Consider the following 17,020-nt stretch of genomic DNA (forward strand, 5'->3'; position numbering starts at 1 on the left):
TTTATGAATTTAATTTTAAATATTTTAGCATTAAACCCATTATAAAGTTTATGAATTTAATTTTAAGGGTTTTAGCATTGAACCCATTATATTTTTAAAGAAATGAGTTCAGATCTATTATTTGTTTCAACTTTAGTAAATTTTTACACATACATTTATATCATGCATAAAAAATTATGATTTCAGTTGAATCATGCTCTTTTACCTTGCATCCGCCCTTGATTGAGGGCACTATCTCTCAGTCATATTAGACTTATTCGTCCCTTTGGCCAAGCTGTAAAAATCAGTTTATTTTGAGAAGTATTTTTTCTCAATTTTTTTTTCAAAAATATTTTTTTAAAAGTACTTTTGGCGAGAAACAGCTTGTGTTTGGCAAGCTTATTTGAAATGTACTTCTGAGCAGCAATTAGTATTTGACCAAATTTTTAAAAATTATTTCTAAGTGTATTTTTCTCAAAAATGCATTTCAAAAAAGTGCTTTTGAAGAAAAAACTAATTTTTTTCTGCTTCTTTAAAATTGCAACTGCTTATCCTCAATTTTTTTTTTCCTTTCAAAAGCTTGGAAAAATAACTTAATTTTAGAAAAAAACTCTTTTAACCCCAAAAAAACAAAAAAATTGTGACTCAGAAGAAGCTTTCGCGAAGAGCCTAATACACAACACACACGAAAAAGAAAAAAGAAATAAAGAACGCAAAAGCAAAGGGGAGTGAGTGGCTTCACTTTTGCCCGTGAATTCCGGTCCAAACAACAAAACATAGGGATAAATTAGTCATTTCGTTTTTACCTCTGTCGTGGGCTCGTTGCCATTGCACAAATTAACTAGTCCGTCCCTTTTTCCTCCACCTGTCCAAATTTATTCAATTTTCTCACGCACACACGCACTCCAACCCCCCCCCCCCTTCCCCGCCCTTTCTCTCTCTAAGTTCACTCACTCGCACACACTTCTATCTCTTTATCTCTCTAAAAATTAGGGTTTTTTCTTTCCACCTCCATCAATGGTTGACATTCCAAACCCTACTTAATCCCTCAAAAACATCTCTCCGTACAAATTGTACATATCATTTCATATATAATAATGTGTATTTTATTTATTATCCAGAGTTTGATTTGATTTATTATTATCATTTTATCTTAAGCGCCGACGTAGTTATTGTGAATGACGTCCAATTCTTCCGCTGCCGCGGACGGAGGAGGAGGAGGAGCACCGCCGTCACAGCCGGCGCCGGCGCCTATGCCAAGTGCGAATGCGCCTCCGCCATTTCTGGTGAAGACGTATGACATGGTGGATGACCCGAGTACGGATAAGATCGTGTCGTGGGGCCCAGCAAACAATAGCTTCGTGGTTTGGGACCCACCGGAGTTTGCTAGGGACCTTCTTCCGAAGTACTTCAAGCACAATAACTTCTCCAGCTTCGTTCGCCAATTGAATACTTATGTATGCATTTCTTTCCCTTTGCCTTTTATTGAGTTTCATGAGTCATCTTTATGATGAGTTTCAGTTTGATGCACTAACTGTGTAAAGATAATTTAACCTGCTAGATCAAGTTACTTACATTTGTTGTATATAGGTACTAATTAATGCTTATTAAATGAAATTACCTTCAATTACTTTTGAGTGACCTGATGGTATAAAAAATCTTTGGACCGTCATTGTATATATGCGCTGACGGTGTAAAATTATAGAGCCGTTGGCTCTTTATTGGGTTCCATTTAAGTTCTTTATATTGACGGTGTACATAGATAATATGTACATTATCAGGTCATTTAATAGGTAACTGTAGTTAATTGTATATAATAAGCATTGGTTAGTAACCTAGATTAAATTGTAAACAACCTGCTATAATAGGTATAAATCAGCTTATGGGGGATTAAATCCTTTTTGATATGATGCATAGGTTTAGTTGTTTTGTCTAAATTGAGCCAAATGTATGTGGAAAACGTGTATATCTGATCCCAATTAGTTTGTGACTGAGGCGTACTTGTTGTAGTTCATTTGAGTCATGTTGAGTTGGGCCTTAATATATTGTTATTTCCAAAAATTTAGATTCTTTTCAGCTGAAAATGTTCCAACTTCTTGTGCTATGTGGTCTCTTCTTTCCTGTTGTTTTGCGGATGCTAATTGGAATCATTATGCTCAACCTTGTGATTAAAATCTAATCAACTATCTTGTTGCATTAAAGAATGATGTTCTTGAGGACATGTCATTTGTTTTGCTATGTATATCATGTGCATTGTTTTTGTGACTTATTTCCTCAATTATCAACTTGAGGACATCTTTGAGTGTTGTGCCTTGCAACATATATATATTTTTTAACTATAGCTAGTGCAATCTAACTTCGTGGATTAATTGAGTTTCAATCTTTTACTATTAAGATCAATATAGGATTTAGTTCCCCTAATATAATATAAAATATTACATTGAAGTTGTGCTTATTGTTGCCCCAGGGTTTGGTCTAGTGTAGAGCGCAATGTGTGATGTGTGGATTAGGCGCAAGTCACGGTGTTGAACAGATAAAGGTTTGGTATTTAAGTGGAGAAAGGTAGAGGGACAGATCCTTTATCCACCGAATTGCGAACCTTGCACCACTAGCCCTGGGGAATTTATCGATCATCCAAAATAGTTGCTCTTATTGTGTCATCAAGTAGATAATCTATTAGGAAGCATGTATATTTCTGGACCACAATAAAACTGATTATGGGACTGTCAATATCTGCATCATGTTTTGACAATGATAACTTATCTTGTTATTGCTGCCTTTCCATATTGAAAAGGGGGTCTGATATAGTAGCTTCAGTTTTTGATGCTCTTTGATGTCTATATATCTTTGTCCCTACTCCCTAGTGCACTTCGAGGCTTGATGATCTAAATTGGACTAAAGTTGAGTGATAAAGTAAGGTTCCTTACCCTGTCTCCAGTTCTTTAGTTCAGTGATAAAGTAAGGTCCTTGACCTTGTTTCCAGTTCTTTCTCCACAGAAAAGGTGGTTATGTTGCTTTTTGTGGATTTAAAGGTTGTAAAAGGTGATTGATTAGCTGTGTAGAGAGGGGGGATGCAGGAGGGGCTGAAGGGGAATGAGTTTGTGTAGCAGATATATGGAGGCCTTTGATCTATAGTAGGAATCCTCTTTGAAGATGCCAAAGCGAGTGAGGAATGTTTGGAGGAAGCAAATAGACAAATTTGGAGGTAAAGATGTTTGGAGGCCTTTCATCTCTAACTATCATGTAAAGATGAGATTTCGCTAGATTGTTAGGTAAATGGTCAAGGTTAAGACTTTTTGCACTTAGCCTTCAACCTTCAACAGGTGCCCTTTCATCCATGGTTCTCTTAGTAATCCTTTGATGCTCTTGCTGAGCATCCATATCTTAGATGCTTGTGTCCTGCCTTGGTGGTCAATAAATTTAATCTCCATGTTTTACTAGGGATGATCCTTCATCACTGGAAGAAAGGAATTCTTACTGGTGAAGAGTGACGCTAGATATTTTGTAATTTATCTGCTCATTCCTGTTATCACGAAAGAGGCTTAGCATATTAGGCATATGATAGGACTTCTTGATGAGAATGTGAAATCTTAACTCTCTCAATCTTTTCTCTGAACTTCCGCTTCTCTTCTCAAATTCTTTTCTTTGACATTTTCCATTTAGTCATAGAAGCCTATCATAAAGCATCCTTACTGATGCTGTCACATGCAGATCTATTGGGGGGAAAGTATTCCGAGGAAAGGAAAATAAAATTTGTGTAAGGTTAATCTTGTGACATTCTCCAACTTTTGTGCTGATTAAAAGATACAAAGAGGTAGAAAAAGTTACAGTCTCTTTAATGTAAGATATCTGTAGGAGAAGTCCCTTTTATATAGTGTAATTCCATTTACGAGAACCCAAAAGGAAAACACTTGATTCTTAATGGAATGAAAAAAGAAGTCTGGGAAGTAGCAAGACTGCCTTTCATTCCAATATGGTGTAATTCTGGAGTTTCAAAAATAAGTTGCTAATATTTTGTAATCAAAGCAAAATAAATGTTTCAAAGATGGCAGACAACATGAATCAAGGAACCGACATAAATCAGGAAGTGGTTGATACTTGAATATCTGTAGATTCCTCGACTGTTAGTGGAATCAAAATAGAAATTGAGAAGGAAGCAAGATGTGGAGTCAAAATAGAAATTGAGAAGAAGCAAGATGACCTTTTGTCCCATGGGGTACAATGTTGGCTGGTTGAAAGTAACTTGTTTAAAAGTATCTGTAGTTTAACTAAGAGTTAAGATTTTAGGTGGTTATAGGGAGGAAAGAAACTGTGGTATAGTTGGAACATCACCGTAGACGCTAAGGTAAGAAGAACGACAACAATAAAAGGTGTAAATTTATATCTCTATACCTCTGTAATTTCGGCCTCATTAGTACATCAAAAAAAGTGTGAATTTTAGGTTGAATAATTACTCAAGGAGACTTGTCATTCTATTGCTTTGGTGCTAATCATCATGTCCAGAACAGAAAGGTTTTCTCTCTTGCATGCTTGTGTGCATAATGCTTATTCAGATGGGGTGGATGCTTTTAATATTTGTTATTCCTTATGTGCCCAAAGACACTCTATTTTTACCCTCCCCTTTTTAAGTTATTTAATTCTTGAATATGTACTATGTTTAAGTTTATCTTATGCAAAAATGAAAGAAAATATTTGTTTCAAGTTCAGATGTTTTATGAAGGAAAAGTATAAAATTATTTGTTGATTGATTTTTCTTTAGACTTTGGATACTTGATCGACCCACTAACATCTATTATGTCAATATTGATCACTACTGTTGGAATTATGGTTCTTATTTATAGTGATAATTATATGGCTCATGATCAAGGTTATTTGAGATTCTAACTTAGTTTGGGTAAATTATTTGTACAATTGTACTTCTAGAACTTCATTGAAGATAAAACAAAGAAAGAAGCTAGTGCACTTATATTTGTAAAGAAAATATATTTAGAGAAGGATTATTTTGAAAAGACACCATTTTAGTGGCGGATATAAAATTTATTTTCTATTCTTTTTACTTTCTTTTGCTTTCCTTTTCCTTTTCTCTTTCTTCCTCTCATTCTTTTCCTTTAGTCATCTTTTTTCGACTTTTTACCGTGATTTGTTTTACCAATAGCATCTATTATTCCCCTTTCTTTGTATTCCAAAGAACCCCTCACATCTTCTATCATGCGTTTTTGTGATCTATAAAATCTTTTGCCATGCTTAAAACTTTTTTTCAATCTTCTTTAGAAAGCTCTCCCATCTCTCATCACATCTCTATTTTTGGTCTTACAAGACTTCTTGTGTGCAATCCTATCACCGTTTTGTCCTCCCAAAGACATTTTTCCCTCTCTATGAAATCTTCCTTTTATTATCACCTCTGCTCAAGAAATCTTCCTTTCACTATCGCATCTCTATCACCTTTTTGTTACTTTTTTCCCAGATACTACTTTTTCCTCTTCTCAAGAATTCTTTCGGTCACATATCTATCACATTATATCAAAAGAAGAAGTGGATAAGGAAATAGCTTCATATTAAGACTTGGTCATTGGTAATTTCCTTAACAGATGTTCTTCAATCAATTAAGAACAACCATCAAAGAAGAATAGCTTCTACCACAACTCTCAATCATTCCAAACAGTGGAAAAATGATTACTAAGAAGACAAAAATGTGCCCAAAAGGTGATAAGATATTAAGGTTAAATGACCTCTGAGTGATAAGCTCTTTTGGTGTGTTTCTATGCGAGTTGTGGTGGTTTTCATTACGAGAAGCTCTTCCTCTTTGGTCTTTCTTGGCTAATTGATAGAAGAGTAAAGATTGTTTAAAGTTATTTCATTTCCTCTTCTTCTTGTGATATCAAAGTGATAGAGATATGATGGTGAAATGAAATGTTCTTGAGAATAAAAAGGGTCTTGGGGGAGAGAGAGGTGACAAAAAGGTGATAGAGATGTGATGATGAAAAGAAAAATTATTGAGAAGAGGAAAAAGAAGTTTTAGGAGGACAAAAATGTGATTGGAGATGGGAGGAGTTCTTGAGAAGAGTGAAAAAGAAGTCTTGAAAAGACAATAAGACGATAGAGACGTGATGGGATGAGTTTTTGAGAAGAGCAAAAGAAGTCTTGGAAGGACAAAAAGGTGATAAAGATGTGATTGAAAGATATGAGAGCTTCTTGGGAAGACAAAGAAAGAGGGGAAAGTTATGGGTTATTGGTCGAAACAGGAATCCACGGTGAAGAGACGAAAAATGTGACAAGAGGAAGAGAAGGAAATGAAGAAAAAAAAGGGAATGAAAAAGAAAGAAAAAACGAAAAATAAATTTATATTTGCCACTAAAGTGATGTGTCTCGAAATAATCCCTTTTAAATATATTTTCTTAACAAATACATATGCATTAGTTTCTTCCTGTGTTTTATTTTCGATACAATTTTAAAGGAAGTACTAAAGAAATGTACCCAAACTAAGTAAGAAATACTTTTCGGCAAATATTATTTTTCCTTCACAAAAAGATCTAATCTTATCCAACTTAGGGAAGATATTCTCTCACTTTTTCGCATAAGATAAAGTGAAATAAAATAAAATTTAAAAATCAGATAACTTGAAAAACATAGGGCAATAATTCGGTGTACATGCCATTCTTGTCATGTAGACTTTTCTTTCAAGACCAGATCTGTTTAGCCTTGCTTGATCTTAGTTGATAGAATAACATTTTCTGAATATTTAGTATTATGAAGATTGAGCAAGATGCTTGTCTTTTGAAGTGCTACCGAGGGAGACATCTGTTGTATTCCTTTAAGGTTTCTGTTTTCTTGTGGAAGGTCGTGAAATTGGTTGCCTTAAAATCAGATTAGCTTGATGCATTTTAATGATGGACCCAAGTAACATTGATTGCTCAAAATGGGGACATGGAATTTGCAATGCATCTATTCTTTGTGGTCTTGAATCAATATCTTTCAAACAAAAGAACATTTAGCTTGTTTTCGAATTAATGTTTTCTATTTCCTGACACCATAACCTGTTCGGCGTTTTTTAATCGTAGTGCTATAGCGAACAGGCAAATTGGTAAATACACACAATCGTATATAGGTAGATTATCATATGCAAGTATTTTACTTTTGCAACGTTCACTTATGTTATTTATGTGTATGTCAAAATATGTGCACATAGTATGAAGACAGAGAGCTCGTGTATATTTATCTGTGTTATTAATGAATGATATTAGGCCACTCAAAAACGAAGTCATATTATCCTCCAATGTAGAGTTTAGAACTCTTTCAACCACTGCGTCATATTTTTAACACTGATCTTGAGGCTTACTGAAGGAGTAGACAAATTCCTCTCCAAAATACAGAGCACAGACCTGTTAGAAATAGAGAGCACAACCTTTTTACGGGGCTGACTCTACTGTCTAGTACTGAATGCGGTTGCAGGGATGGTTTCCCTTTCGCTGTCATTGAGTTTGATTTACTATTGAGATCCCATCTTTCATGTTGACAAGCTCATCGCACCAAATGATATTGTTATGCTAGTTTTCCACTTAAAAGGAAACGAAGTTGTGGGTGGAGATTTGAATTGTTTATTGATATTTTTCTGTTTGCCAAGGAAACCTGACAAGTGATCTTGATGACAAACAAAGCTATTTGGTAAACTTCTTTGTTGATTAATTACCTTTAATTCAAAAAACTGCTGCAATGATCTTTGTGCTGCTTATCAAACTCCTACTCATGCTTTTGTATTTTTCTCTTTTGGTCTTTTTTTGACAAAACAGGGTTTTAGAAAGGTTGATCCAGACCGCTGGGAATTTGCTAACGAGGGATTCTTAAGAGGTCAGAAACACCTGCTTAGAAGTATAAGTCGGCGTAAACCTGCTCATGGACATGCTCAACAACAGCAGCAGCCACATGGACAGAGTGCATCTGTTGGGGCTTGTGTTGAGGTTGGGAAATTTGGACTTGAAGAAGAGGTTGAGAGGCTGAAAAGGGACAAGAACGTGCTTATGCAAGAGCTGGTTAAGCTCAGACAACAGCAGCAAACTACTGACAATCAGTTGCAAGGGATGGTGCAGCGCCTTCAGGGTATGGAACAACGACAACAACAGATGATGTCATTTCTGGCAAAAGCTGTTAACAGCCCTGGATTCTTGGCACAGTTTGTACAGCAGCAAAATGAGAGTAATAGGCGCATAGCTGAAGGCAGCAAGAAACGGAGGATTAAGCAAGATATTGAATCACAGGATCATTCGGTTACCCCTGCGGATGGACAGATTGTGAAGTACCAACCTGTGATGAATGAGTCAGCAAAGGCAATGCTTAGGGAGCTTTCAAAACTGGACTCTTCTCCTAGATTAGAGAACTTCAGCAACAGTCCTGAAAGTTTCCTGATTGGTGATGGTTCACCCCAATCTAATGCATCTTCTACTCGTGTTTCAGGAGTCACTCTTCAGGAAGTCCCACCAACTTCTGGCCAGCCTTTGCTGAGTACAGCTTCAGCAATTGCCGGTCAAAGTTCATCTTCTGAAATTACCAATAACCAGTTGTCAGAGATAAGCTCATTGGTAGGAGCTCACGATTTGCCTCCTGTTTCGCTTTCTGCGTCAGATATGATTATGCCTGAGTTATCACAGTTACAAGAAATTTTGCCCGGAAACAATATGGATATTATCAGATCTGAGATGGAGAATGATTCTTTCATGGATTCTTCAGTTGGAGTAGACGAAAAAATGCCATTAGATATCGGTAGTTTCTCTCCTGATCCTCAAATTGAATGGCAGACTGGTTTGCTGGACGATATAGGAGAGCTTCCTAGTGTCGGTGACCCCTTCTGGGAAAAGTTTCTTCAAAGCCCTTCCCCTGGCGAGACAGAGGAGATGGACCTTGCTGCAATGGATGATATTTCCAATGAAACCAAGCCACAAGAAAATGGATGGGATAAAACTCAGCACATGGACCATCTTACTGAACAAATGGGGCTACTAACATCAAACAATCAAAAAGTATGATCTGGTTATCAAAGTAAATGTACATGTGTTATGTTAGAAAATTCAGGTAGGGTTTTGTTACTTTGTATCGTAAGTCACTTGACCTTTGCCCATAAGAGAGTTGCTAATATGTGTTATTACTTTTATCCCTCGGCTCTTTGCACATAGGGGACTTTGTTAGCTTCTAGTTTACCCTGTGTTCGGTCATCTTGATTTCTCTCTTCTTCTTGACATAAAGCTGAATGGATCTAAGTTTATGTTGAATCGACGATTCTTTTGCCCTTTCCCAGTTCCCCCTTTCTTTTTACTCATGCACACAGAGATGTAAATCTATGCGTGTTTTTCCAGTTGTTGATGTGATATAAGCTGGCATCCCATCAGAATGTAATGAATCAATAGGCTTTTTTGCTGTCTTTTTATGCTGTCAATATTCCAATTGATGCGCCTTTTACCCTCTCTTCTTTGTGCTACACTAGTAAACTGTACTTCAGTATAAACTGTACTATATCGTTTGCTACATCGACTTCATTGTTCTTTTGTTTTATTTTTATTCTACTTCGTTGCTTATATACAGTATTTTTCACTTTCAAACCAAGAGGTTGTGAGTTCGAGTCACCCCAAGAGCAAGGTGGAGAGTTCTTGGAGGGAGGGGTCCGTGGTTACTCCCCAGACCTCACTAGTGGGCTTATAGTATATTGTACCGGGAATGACAGGCCCTAAATACATGATAGGTGCTTAAATCGGGCCACCCACTGCCTGTACTTAATTCCTCCCCCCCCCCCCCCCCCCCCAACAAAAAAAGAACAAGCTACGTACAACGGGTATTTGTATCAAACCACACTAATTTACTATGTTTAAGTGACAGACTGATGTGAGGATTTATAGTAATAATAAATTATGGTTAAATCAGAGAAGCGTTGTTGAAAGACATGTTTTATTTTCATTTTGCATAAATTAGTATATCTTTTTGCATAATTTAATACGAATTTTATTTACTATCGCCAAGTGAACAATATATTAGTTATACAAGAATTATTTGCCGCGGCAAATGGAGGGTATAATTATTCAGCGTTTTCGACACGAGCGTACATATATGCATGTGTTAAAATCATTAAAATTCTAACAAATATTATATCTTGAACATATAATTTCAAAAATATGATAGATTTAGAGATTTAGTGATAAAAATCTTACGATCATACCAATCAAATTAAAATTTTAGATCTTCCTCTAATTATTTGCTCTTATAAGATAAATTAGATATTGAATTATGTGGATTATTTTTCGTAATCCTTCCAATCAAAATCAAATTATTTATTCAAGATTTTAGCAATAACTTTCACAAAACTCCTTTTCGAAAAAAAAAATACAAAATTGGTTGATCGACCAGAACTAATTATATTCGCTAGTCAAAAACGTATAAAATATATATATTGCAAATATATAATACATATATATAAAAAAAAGATATATATATATATATATATATATATATATATATATATATATATATATATATATATATATATATATATATATATATATATATATATATATATATGTGAGATATAATTTTTGAAAGCGGCTAAAAATATATATTTCTCAAAAAAGAAAAAAGAAAATTCAAAAAGCCTGCTTTCCAAAAATGTTGTCCAAGCATTCCTGCCCCTTAACGGATACCAAATATCCAAATCCCATTCCTAATCGGTTTTATTTTTTAAAAATATAATGAACTTTTGCCCCAAGCCCAAACTCCTTCTAATGAGTTCAATCGAAAAACAAACAAACGGACCCTAAATCCGAACCGCTTACTGCTTTTGACAACCATTCTCGCCCTAATTTGTTCCTTCTCATCTCCCTCCGGCGAACTTCTTCACGTTCTCGTCATAATCCGGCCGTATCAAATTGTATGTATCCCGTAGCTGTTATCCCTTCAGTTATTCTCTATGCAATTATTTTAATGCTAAATTTTTAGGCTTGATTGAGCTGAATTTTAGAATTTTTGAGTGATTAATAGAGTTGAATGGATCTGAATCGATAATTATTTGGTTCATCATCATAGTATTTCCCTGTTCTTTTGTATTCTGTAGACAGCCTTAGGGTGATTTAGACTTATAGTACCTTACAATGTCGCTGACGGTGATATCCCAGTAAAAGGAGTGTCTTTGCCACAGTTGGTTTCAGTTTATCCAATCTTTCATCGGGAAAGGATTAATTCCAGTGAAATTAGCTCCATTAATTCTCAATGGAGCAGCGGATAACTATGATTTGCCAATCAATTGTGTAGCATAACTATGAATTTTGTCGAAGTCATTCTGTCGCCCTTCTGCAATATACTCTAGAAAAAGGTTGCAAGCTCTCAAAGTCCTTCTGAATTCTTTGAAGTTGCTCCGTGAAAGAAGCTAGTGAATCTGAATGGTGACTTTGGAACTCCTTCAGGTTGTTTAAAAGGAAATCAACATAGCCGAGTGAGCTGGATTTTAGAATTTTTGAGTGATTAATATAGTTGAATGGATCTGGATTGATAATTATTTGGTTCATCAGCATAGTTTATTTCCCTGTTCTTTTGTATTCTGTAGACAGCCTTAGGGTTTAATTGGGTGATTTAGACTTATTGTTTTATATTTCCTTTGTTTTAGGTCTGTTTATTGTCAAACTACCAATTATTGTGTTTTATAAATTGCTCTCATTTTGTCTATATTATCAAAAATATTAGTAACTAAAAAGTTGCTTTTTTTTGTCCATGTAGTTTTTGAAGTTGTTATTGGACAAGTAGCTGAGCGGAATAGAAGATCATGGAAGAAGAGTTAACTGATATGCTTTTGGAGGCTGCTGGTAGAACAAATACGGGCGGAAGGAATCGCCCTCCTCCATCGTCTAGGAGGCATCAGAAGAGTTCATATTCTGACGATGGAAGTGATTCCAGGGACGCTGACTCCGATGATGATCGTGGGTATTCAGGTAGAAAGCTTTCCGGTTCACAAGTTGCTCTCAAGAAGGGATTGGACCCTCCGGAAAGAGACGATGGTCGTAGCAGTCGCAGAGAAGGTGTCGATGATGGAGATGCTTATGGTGAGAGGAGGAGAAAAAGTGAACGAGTAGATGAGGATGAAAGGGTTGTTAGGAGTGAGAGAAGAAGAAGAGATGAACGCGAAGATGACGCTGGAAGAGATGATAGGAGACAAAGGAAGTTGAAAGATGATGAAAAGGATGATAAGAAGGAGAGCAGAAAAAGTGAAAGCCAAGTTGTTGATGATGATGATGAAGGGGATGATAGGAGGAAGAGGAGGAGAAGACATGAAGGTGAAGATGGTGATGTAAAGGATGATAAGAAGGAGAGGAGTCGAAGGAATGTAGATGAAAGGGATGATAGGAAGGAGAGGAGTCGAAGGAATGTAGATGAAAGGGATGATAGGATGGAGAGGAGTCGAAGGAATGTAGATGAAAGGGATGATAGGAAGGAGAGGAGGAGACAGGAAGATGATGGTGAGAAGGTGCCTAATAGAAGGGAGGATGAGCACAGATACAAGGGTAGGGTTGATCGTTATAATGATGGGAGAGAAGGGGATAGGAAAAAGAGGAGGAGGGATGTAGAAAGAGAAAAGAGGGTCGATGATAAGCATGAAAAAGATAAAAATAGGAAAGCTAATGCACAAGAGGATGGGGCTTTGAAAGCCGGTGAGGAGGATTCCAAGGTGCAAAAGCAAGATGTTAATTTGAATATGGACACATCAAAGTTGGGCAGGAGCGGCGGTGTTTACATTCCGCCATTCAAATTGGCTAGAATGATGAAGGAGGTTCAGGACAAGAGCAGTGTCGAGTACCAGAGGATGACTTGGGACGCTCTAAGGAAGAGCATTAACGGGCTAGTGAATAAAGTTAATGCAGCAAACCTCAAAAACATTATCCCGGAGTTATTTGCCGAAAACTTGATTCGAGGGAGGGGTCTCTTTTGTAGATCCTGTATGAAGTCCCAAATGGCTTCTCCAGGTTTTACTGATGTCTTTGCGGCGTTGGTTGCCGTGGTTAACACCAAGTTCCCAGAAGTGGGTGATCTTTTGTTAAGAAGGATCATACTGCAGCTGCAAAGGGCTTATAAACGTAATGATAAGGTTCATATCTCTTGCTTTTATGCTTGCAGGTCTTTTTGATTTATGCAATATAATGTATATTTGTACATTATTGTTGTTTGGACGACAGAGAACAGACGGTTTATTTGGATGTCACAGAGATACCTTAAAATCCTCCTTTGAGAATATCACTCACTACAAGAGAAACTGTGGGGGGGGGGGGGGGGGGAGTGCTACTGAGCCATTTAGTTTAGTTATTAAATTCATGTTTCGTAATGCGAATCTTCTCATAATTTGTCTTACCCTTAATTTTTACTCTTGCAGCCTCAGTTGTTAGCAGCTGTCAAATTTATTGCTCATCTTGTAAACCAGCAAATCGTTCATGAGCTTATTGCTCTTGAACTGCTTACAGTTTTATTGGAGAAACCTACTGATGATAGTGTTGAGGTTGCAGTTGGTTTTGTTACAGAATGTGGTTCAATGCTTCAGGACCTCTGTCCACGAGGATTGCATGGTGAGTATACCTTGAAAATTTGTTCTGTAATTCACGATTTCTATTTTAGTTTATTCATGTAAAGTTTTGCCGTGTTTGTCATGCTAATACGTTTTTTCAATTTAAATAGGAATCTTTGAGCGTTTCCGTGGTATTCTTCATGAAGGAGAAATAGATAAACGAGTTCAGTTCTTAATTGAAAGCCTCTTTGCATTGCGAAAAGCAAAGTTTCAGGTGAGTTTGGTTTTAAATTGTTTTATGAGTAAGAAGAAATATTTGATTCCTTATTTATCAAAGCACGGAGAAATATTAGACCGCTTACATGCATCCTCCTCAGGGTTACCCAGCTGTGCGTCCAGAACTTGACCTTGTTGAGCAGGAAGATCAATTAACACATGAAGTCTCTCTCTCAGATACAATAGATCCAGAAATTACTTTAGGTATGTTTTATAATTGGTTTTTCATAGAGGTATTATAATGGACTGCTTTTTGTTGCTATTTTGTTTCTTGAGCAATTATATGGAATTTTGATTTTGATGTTGGTCTATATGCTCAGATATTTTCAAGCCGGATCCTAATTTCTTAGAAAACGAAAGGAAGTATGAAGAATTAAAGAAGGCAATACTTGGTGAAGAATCTGAGGAAGAAGGAGAGTCTGATGCAGAATCAGAGGATGAAGATGAAGATGATGAGTCTGACGAAGAGGATGAGGAGCAAATGAAAATAAAGGACGAGACAGAGACAAACTTAATCAACCTCCGGAGAACGATCTACCTGACGATTATGTCTAGTGTTGACTTCGAAGAAGCAGGGCATAAGCTGTTGAAAATCAAACTAGAGCCTGGTCAGGAGGTTGGTATCTTAATCTCTCATTCTTTTTTTGGCGTTATTCTACTCCTGTTGAGCCATGTCCTATGCATAACTGTATGCATGCTCACATGGATTGATCTGTACATAGATTTTCATGTGCTTTGATGGTCGAAAGATAATAATGTCGCTTTTGATTTGGTTGTCATTATATGGAAAAGATTAAATTAAAACAAAAACGTAGTTGAACTTGAGAAAAGATCTAGCAAAAATTTAAATTTTTGGATACAAAATAAAGAGTACAAATATCCAGAATTTAAGCTCTTGTTGAATTTGATTTTTCCTCGTATTTATCATGGATAGCGTAGAGACATTTCCATTCCATCATTCTCAAGAAAAGGACATTGCCAGTGAACCGTGCATACCATAAACCATTTTTCTGTGGTTCCGCTAAGATGATGGTTGAGGAATAGAGGTGGCAATGAAGGTGGGGGGATTATGTAATTGGCTTGCCTTGTGGTCAATGTAGGTGGAGATTCATGTAGCCCATGATGCAACTTCTAACATTGATAATTTGAGGAATTAATTAGCTCATGCTTCATGTGTAATAGTCATCGGGAGGACACAAGTCACCTGCTGCTTCACTGCAAGGCAGCTTTTGACTTGTGGATTCTTTTATATTCTCCTTTGGAATCCATCAGGTTATTCCAGCTAATGTTAGTTTTTCAATAAGTTAAATAGTTATTTAATAATGGGACTGAGGCGTAGTAGTAGTAGTAGTTGTTGTAATGGGAAAAACTCCCGTATACAAGCAGTATACTGTCCAGCTAATCTTAGTTCTCATGTGGAACATCCAGCAACGTAGAAAAAAGGGAGAAACTGGAAATTTGCACCTTTGTGTGTGGTCGTGGACTATTCTATTCATAAGATGAGTACAATTTTTCACCAATTTTTTTTATCGAAGGGGAGTATTCCCAGTATATTGATATCTTAGGACTGTATCAGGATGATTATTAAGTTTTGGTATATTAATTTTGACTTGTTTATTGCTTGTTGTCAATAAGTAACATATTTTGGTAGCCTGGTACCTTGACTTGGTTTCTCTCGGAGCCAGGTTAAAATGGAAAATGATTTTGGCGTTGTAATCATTTTTGTCCTAAGAGAATATTGTCTATTCTTGTGTTAATGAGTGACTCTTTGCTTGGTTTTGGCAAAAAGAAAAGAAAACCGATTTAAATTTGTTTGATCCATGCAGATGGAGTTGTGCATCATGTTATTGGAGTGCTGCAGTCAGGAGAGGACTTATCTTCGTTACTATGGACTACTGGGGCAGCGTTTTTGTATGATCAACAGAATTCATCAGGAGAACTTTGAAAAATGTTTTGTGCAGCAGTACTCCATGATCCACCGGCTTGAAACTAATAAACTGCGTAACGTAGCCAAGTTTTTTGCTCATTTGCTTGGCACTGATGCTCTGCCTTGGCATGTTTTGGCTTATATACGGCTGACAGAGGAGGACACAACATCTTCTTCTCGTATATTTATCAAGATTCTATTCCAGGTATATAATTTGGTCTCTAATTTCTACGGCTTGCTTCATTTTTTTCTTTCAAATAAGTTATAGCTAGTTTGATCTTTGTGGCCTAATTTCTTTAGACCCTCTCTATTATATTAAAAGAATTGCTGTTTCCGAGTATTTACTTTCTATTTATCCACCTGTTTGAAGTCTTTTATCACTAAATATATCACCACATGTCAAAAGTTGCATTTTGACCATGCCCATCATCTTTTCTCCTGCTCTTTTCTGGGATTCTTGTTTTCATTTCTTTTTTTAGACGGCGGGGGGTATTTGGGGGGACAGCAGTAATAGGACATTATTCTGTTAGCTTCAAATTCAATCTAGATGTGTCATTTATGCAGGAGTTGTCAGAGCACCTAGGCATCCGCTTGTTGAACGAGCGTCTTAACGACCCCAACATGCAGGACTCCTTCGACTCTATTTTCCCGAAGGATAATCCCAAGAATACAAGGTTTGCTATCAACTTTTTCACTTCCATTGGTCTGGGCGGAATTACCGAAAATCTGCGAGAGTATCTCAAGAACATGCCAAGGCTTATCATGCAACAACAGAAGCCTGTTTCTGAATCGGATGAGTCTGGGAGTTCATCTGATTCTGAGTCTTCAGGATCCGAGTCAGAATCATCATCATCCAGCTCTGAAGAAAGTGATAGTGAAAGTGATGATAAACGAAAGAAGCGGAAGAGGAGACGATAGGGACCTTAGACTGCTCAGCAACCTGAAAACTGATATGTATTACGATTGTGAACTAGTTATAGCAAGTGTTATTTTCCTCAGATTAGGTTTTTATTTGCTTTGTATGTTTAATTCACTACAATCTGTGCAGTTTCAGTCTTGACTTTGTTCCAGTTTTGACTAGTTGAACCTTAAAGATTTATTTCTTCTTTTTCGTGCCAATCTGCTACTTGCTTGTTTATTCGAACCTTAGAGAACTTGTTTGTTTATTAATATAACTAGTTTCTCCGCACGTTCGTTGCACGTGTTTGTCAGATCACGACTTTGTAAAATAGTGCTTTCTTGCAACTCACACACACCCACCCATCCCACCCCCCAAAAAAACAAGAAAAAAAATGCTAAAAGTTGAATGATGGGGTTAG

At 36.6% G+C, this 17,020-nt stretch overlaps 3 protein-coding genes across 3 annotated transcripts in view; all 3 read left to right on the forward strand.

Moving 5' to 3' along the window:
- The window catches only part of LOC104111846 (dolichol-phosphate mannose synthase subunit 2), a 38,363-nt gene that overhangs the window by 8,261 nt on the left and 13,082 nt on the right, over positions 1-17,020 (forward strand). The gene's annotated exons all lie outside the window — the stretch shown is intronic.
- LOC104111843 (heat shock factor protein HSF8) lies at positions 864-9,239 on the forward strand. Its single transcript, XM_009621635.4, is given in 3 exon segments — positions 864-1,436; positions 7,767-8,964; positions 8,967-9,239. Coding segments are annotated over 3 exon segments (1,524 nt in total). The 5' UTR covers positions 864-1,157; the 3' UTR covers positions 9,014-9,239.
- On the forward strand, positions 10,563-16,820 carry LOC104111844 (uncharacterized). Its single transcript, XM_009621636.4, has 8 exons — positions 10,563-10,882; positions 11,725-13,087; positions 13,370-13,559; positions 13,669-13,772; positions 13,876-13,978; positions 14,095-14,390; positions 15,601-15,906; positions 16,266-16,820. The coding sequence occupies exons 2-8, from the start codon at positions 11,771-11,773 to the stop codon at positions 16,617-16,619; spliced, it is 2,670 nt and encodes an 889-aa protein (XP_009619931.1). The 5' UTR covers positions 10,563-10,882; positions 11,725-11,770; the 3' UTR covers positions 16,620-16,820.

The sequence above is a fragment of the Nicotiana tomentosiformis genome, chromosome 12 (assembly GCF_000390325.3).
Source record: "Nicotiana tomentosiformis chromosome 12, ASM39032v3, whole genome shotgun sequence".
Taxonomy (NCBI): Eukaryota; Viridiplantae; Streptophyta; class Magnoliopsida; order Solanales; family Solanaceae; genus Nicotiana; species Nicotiana tomentosiformis.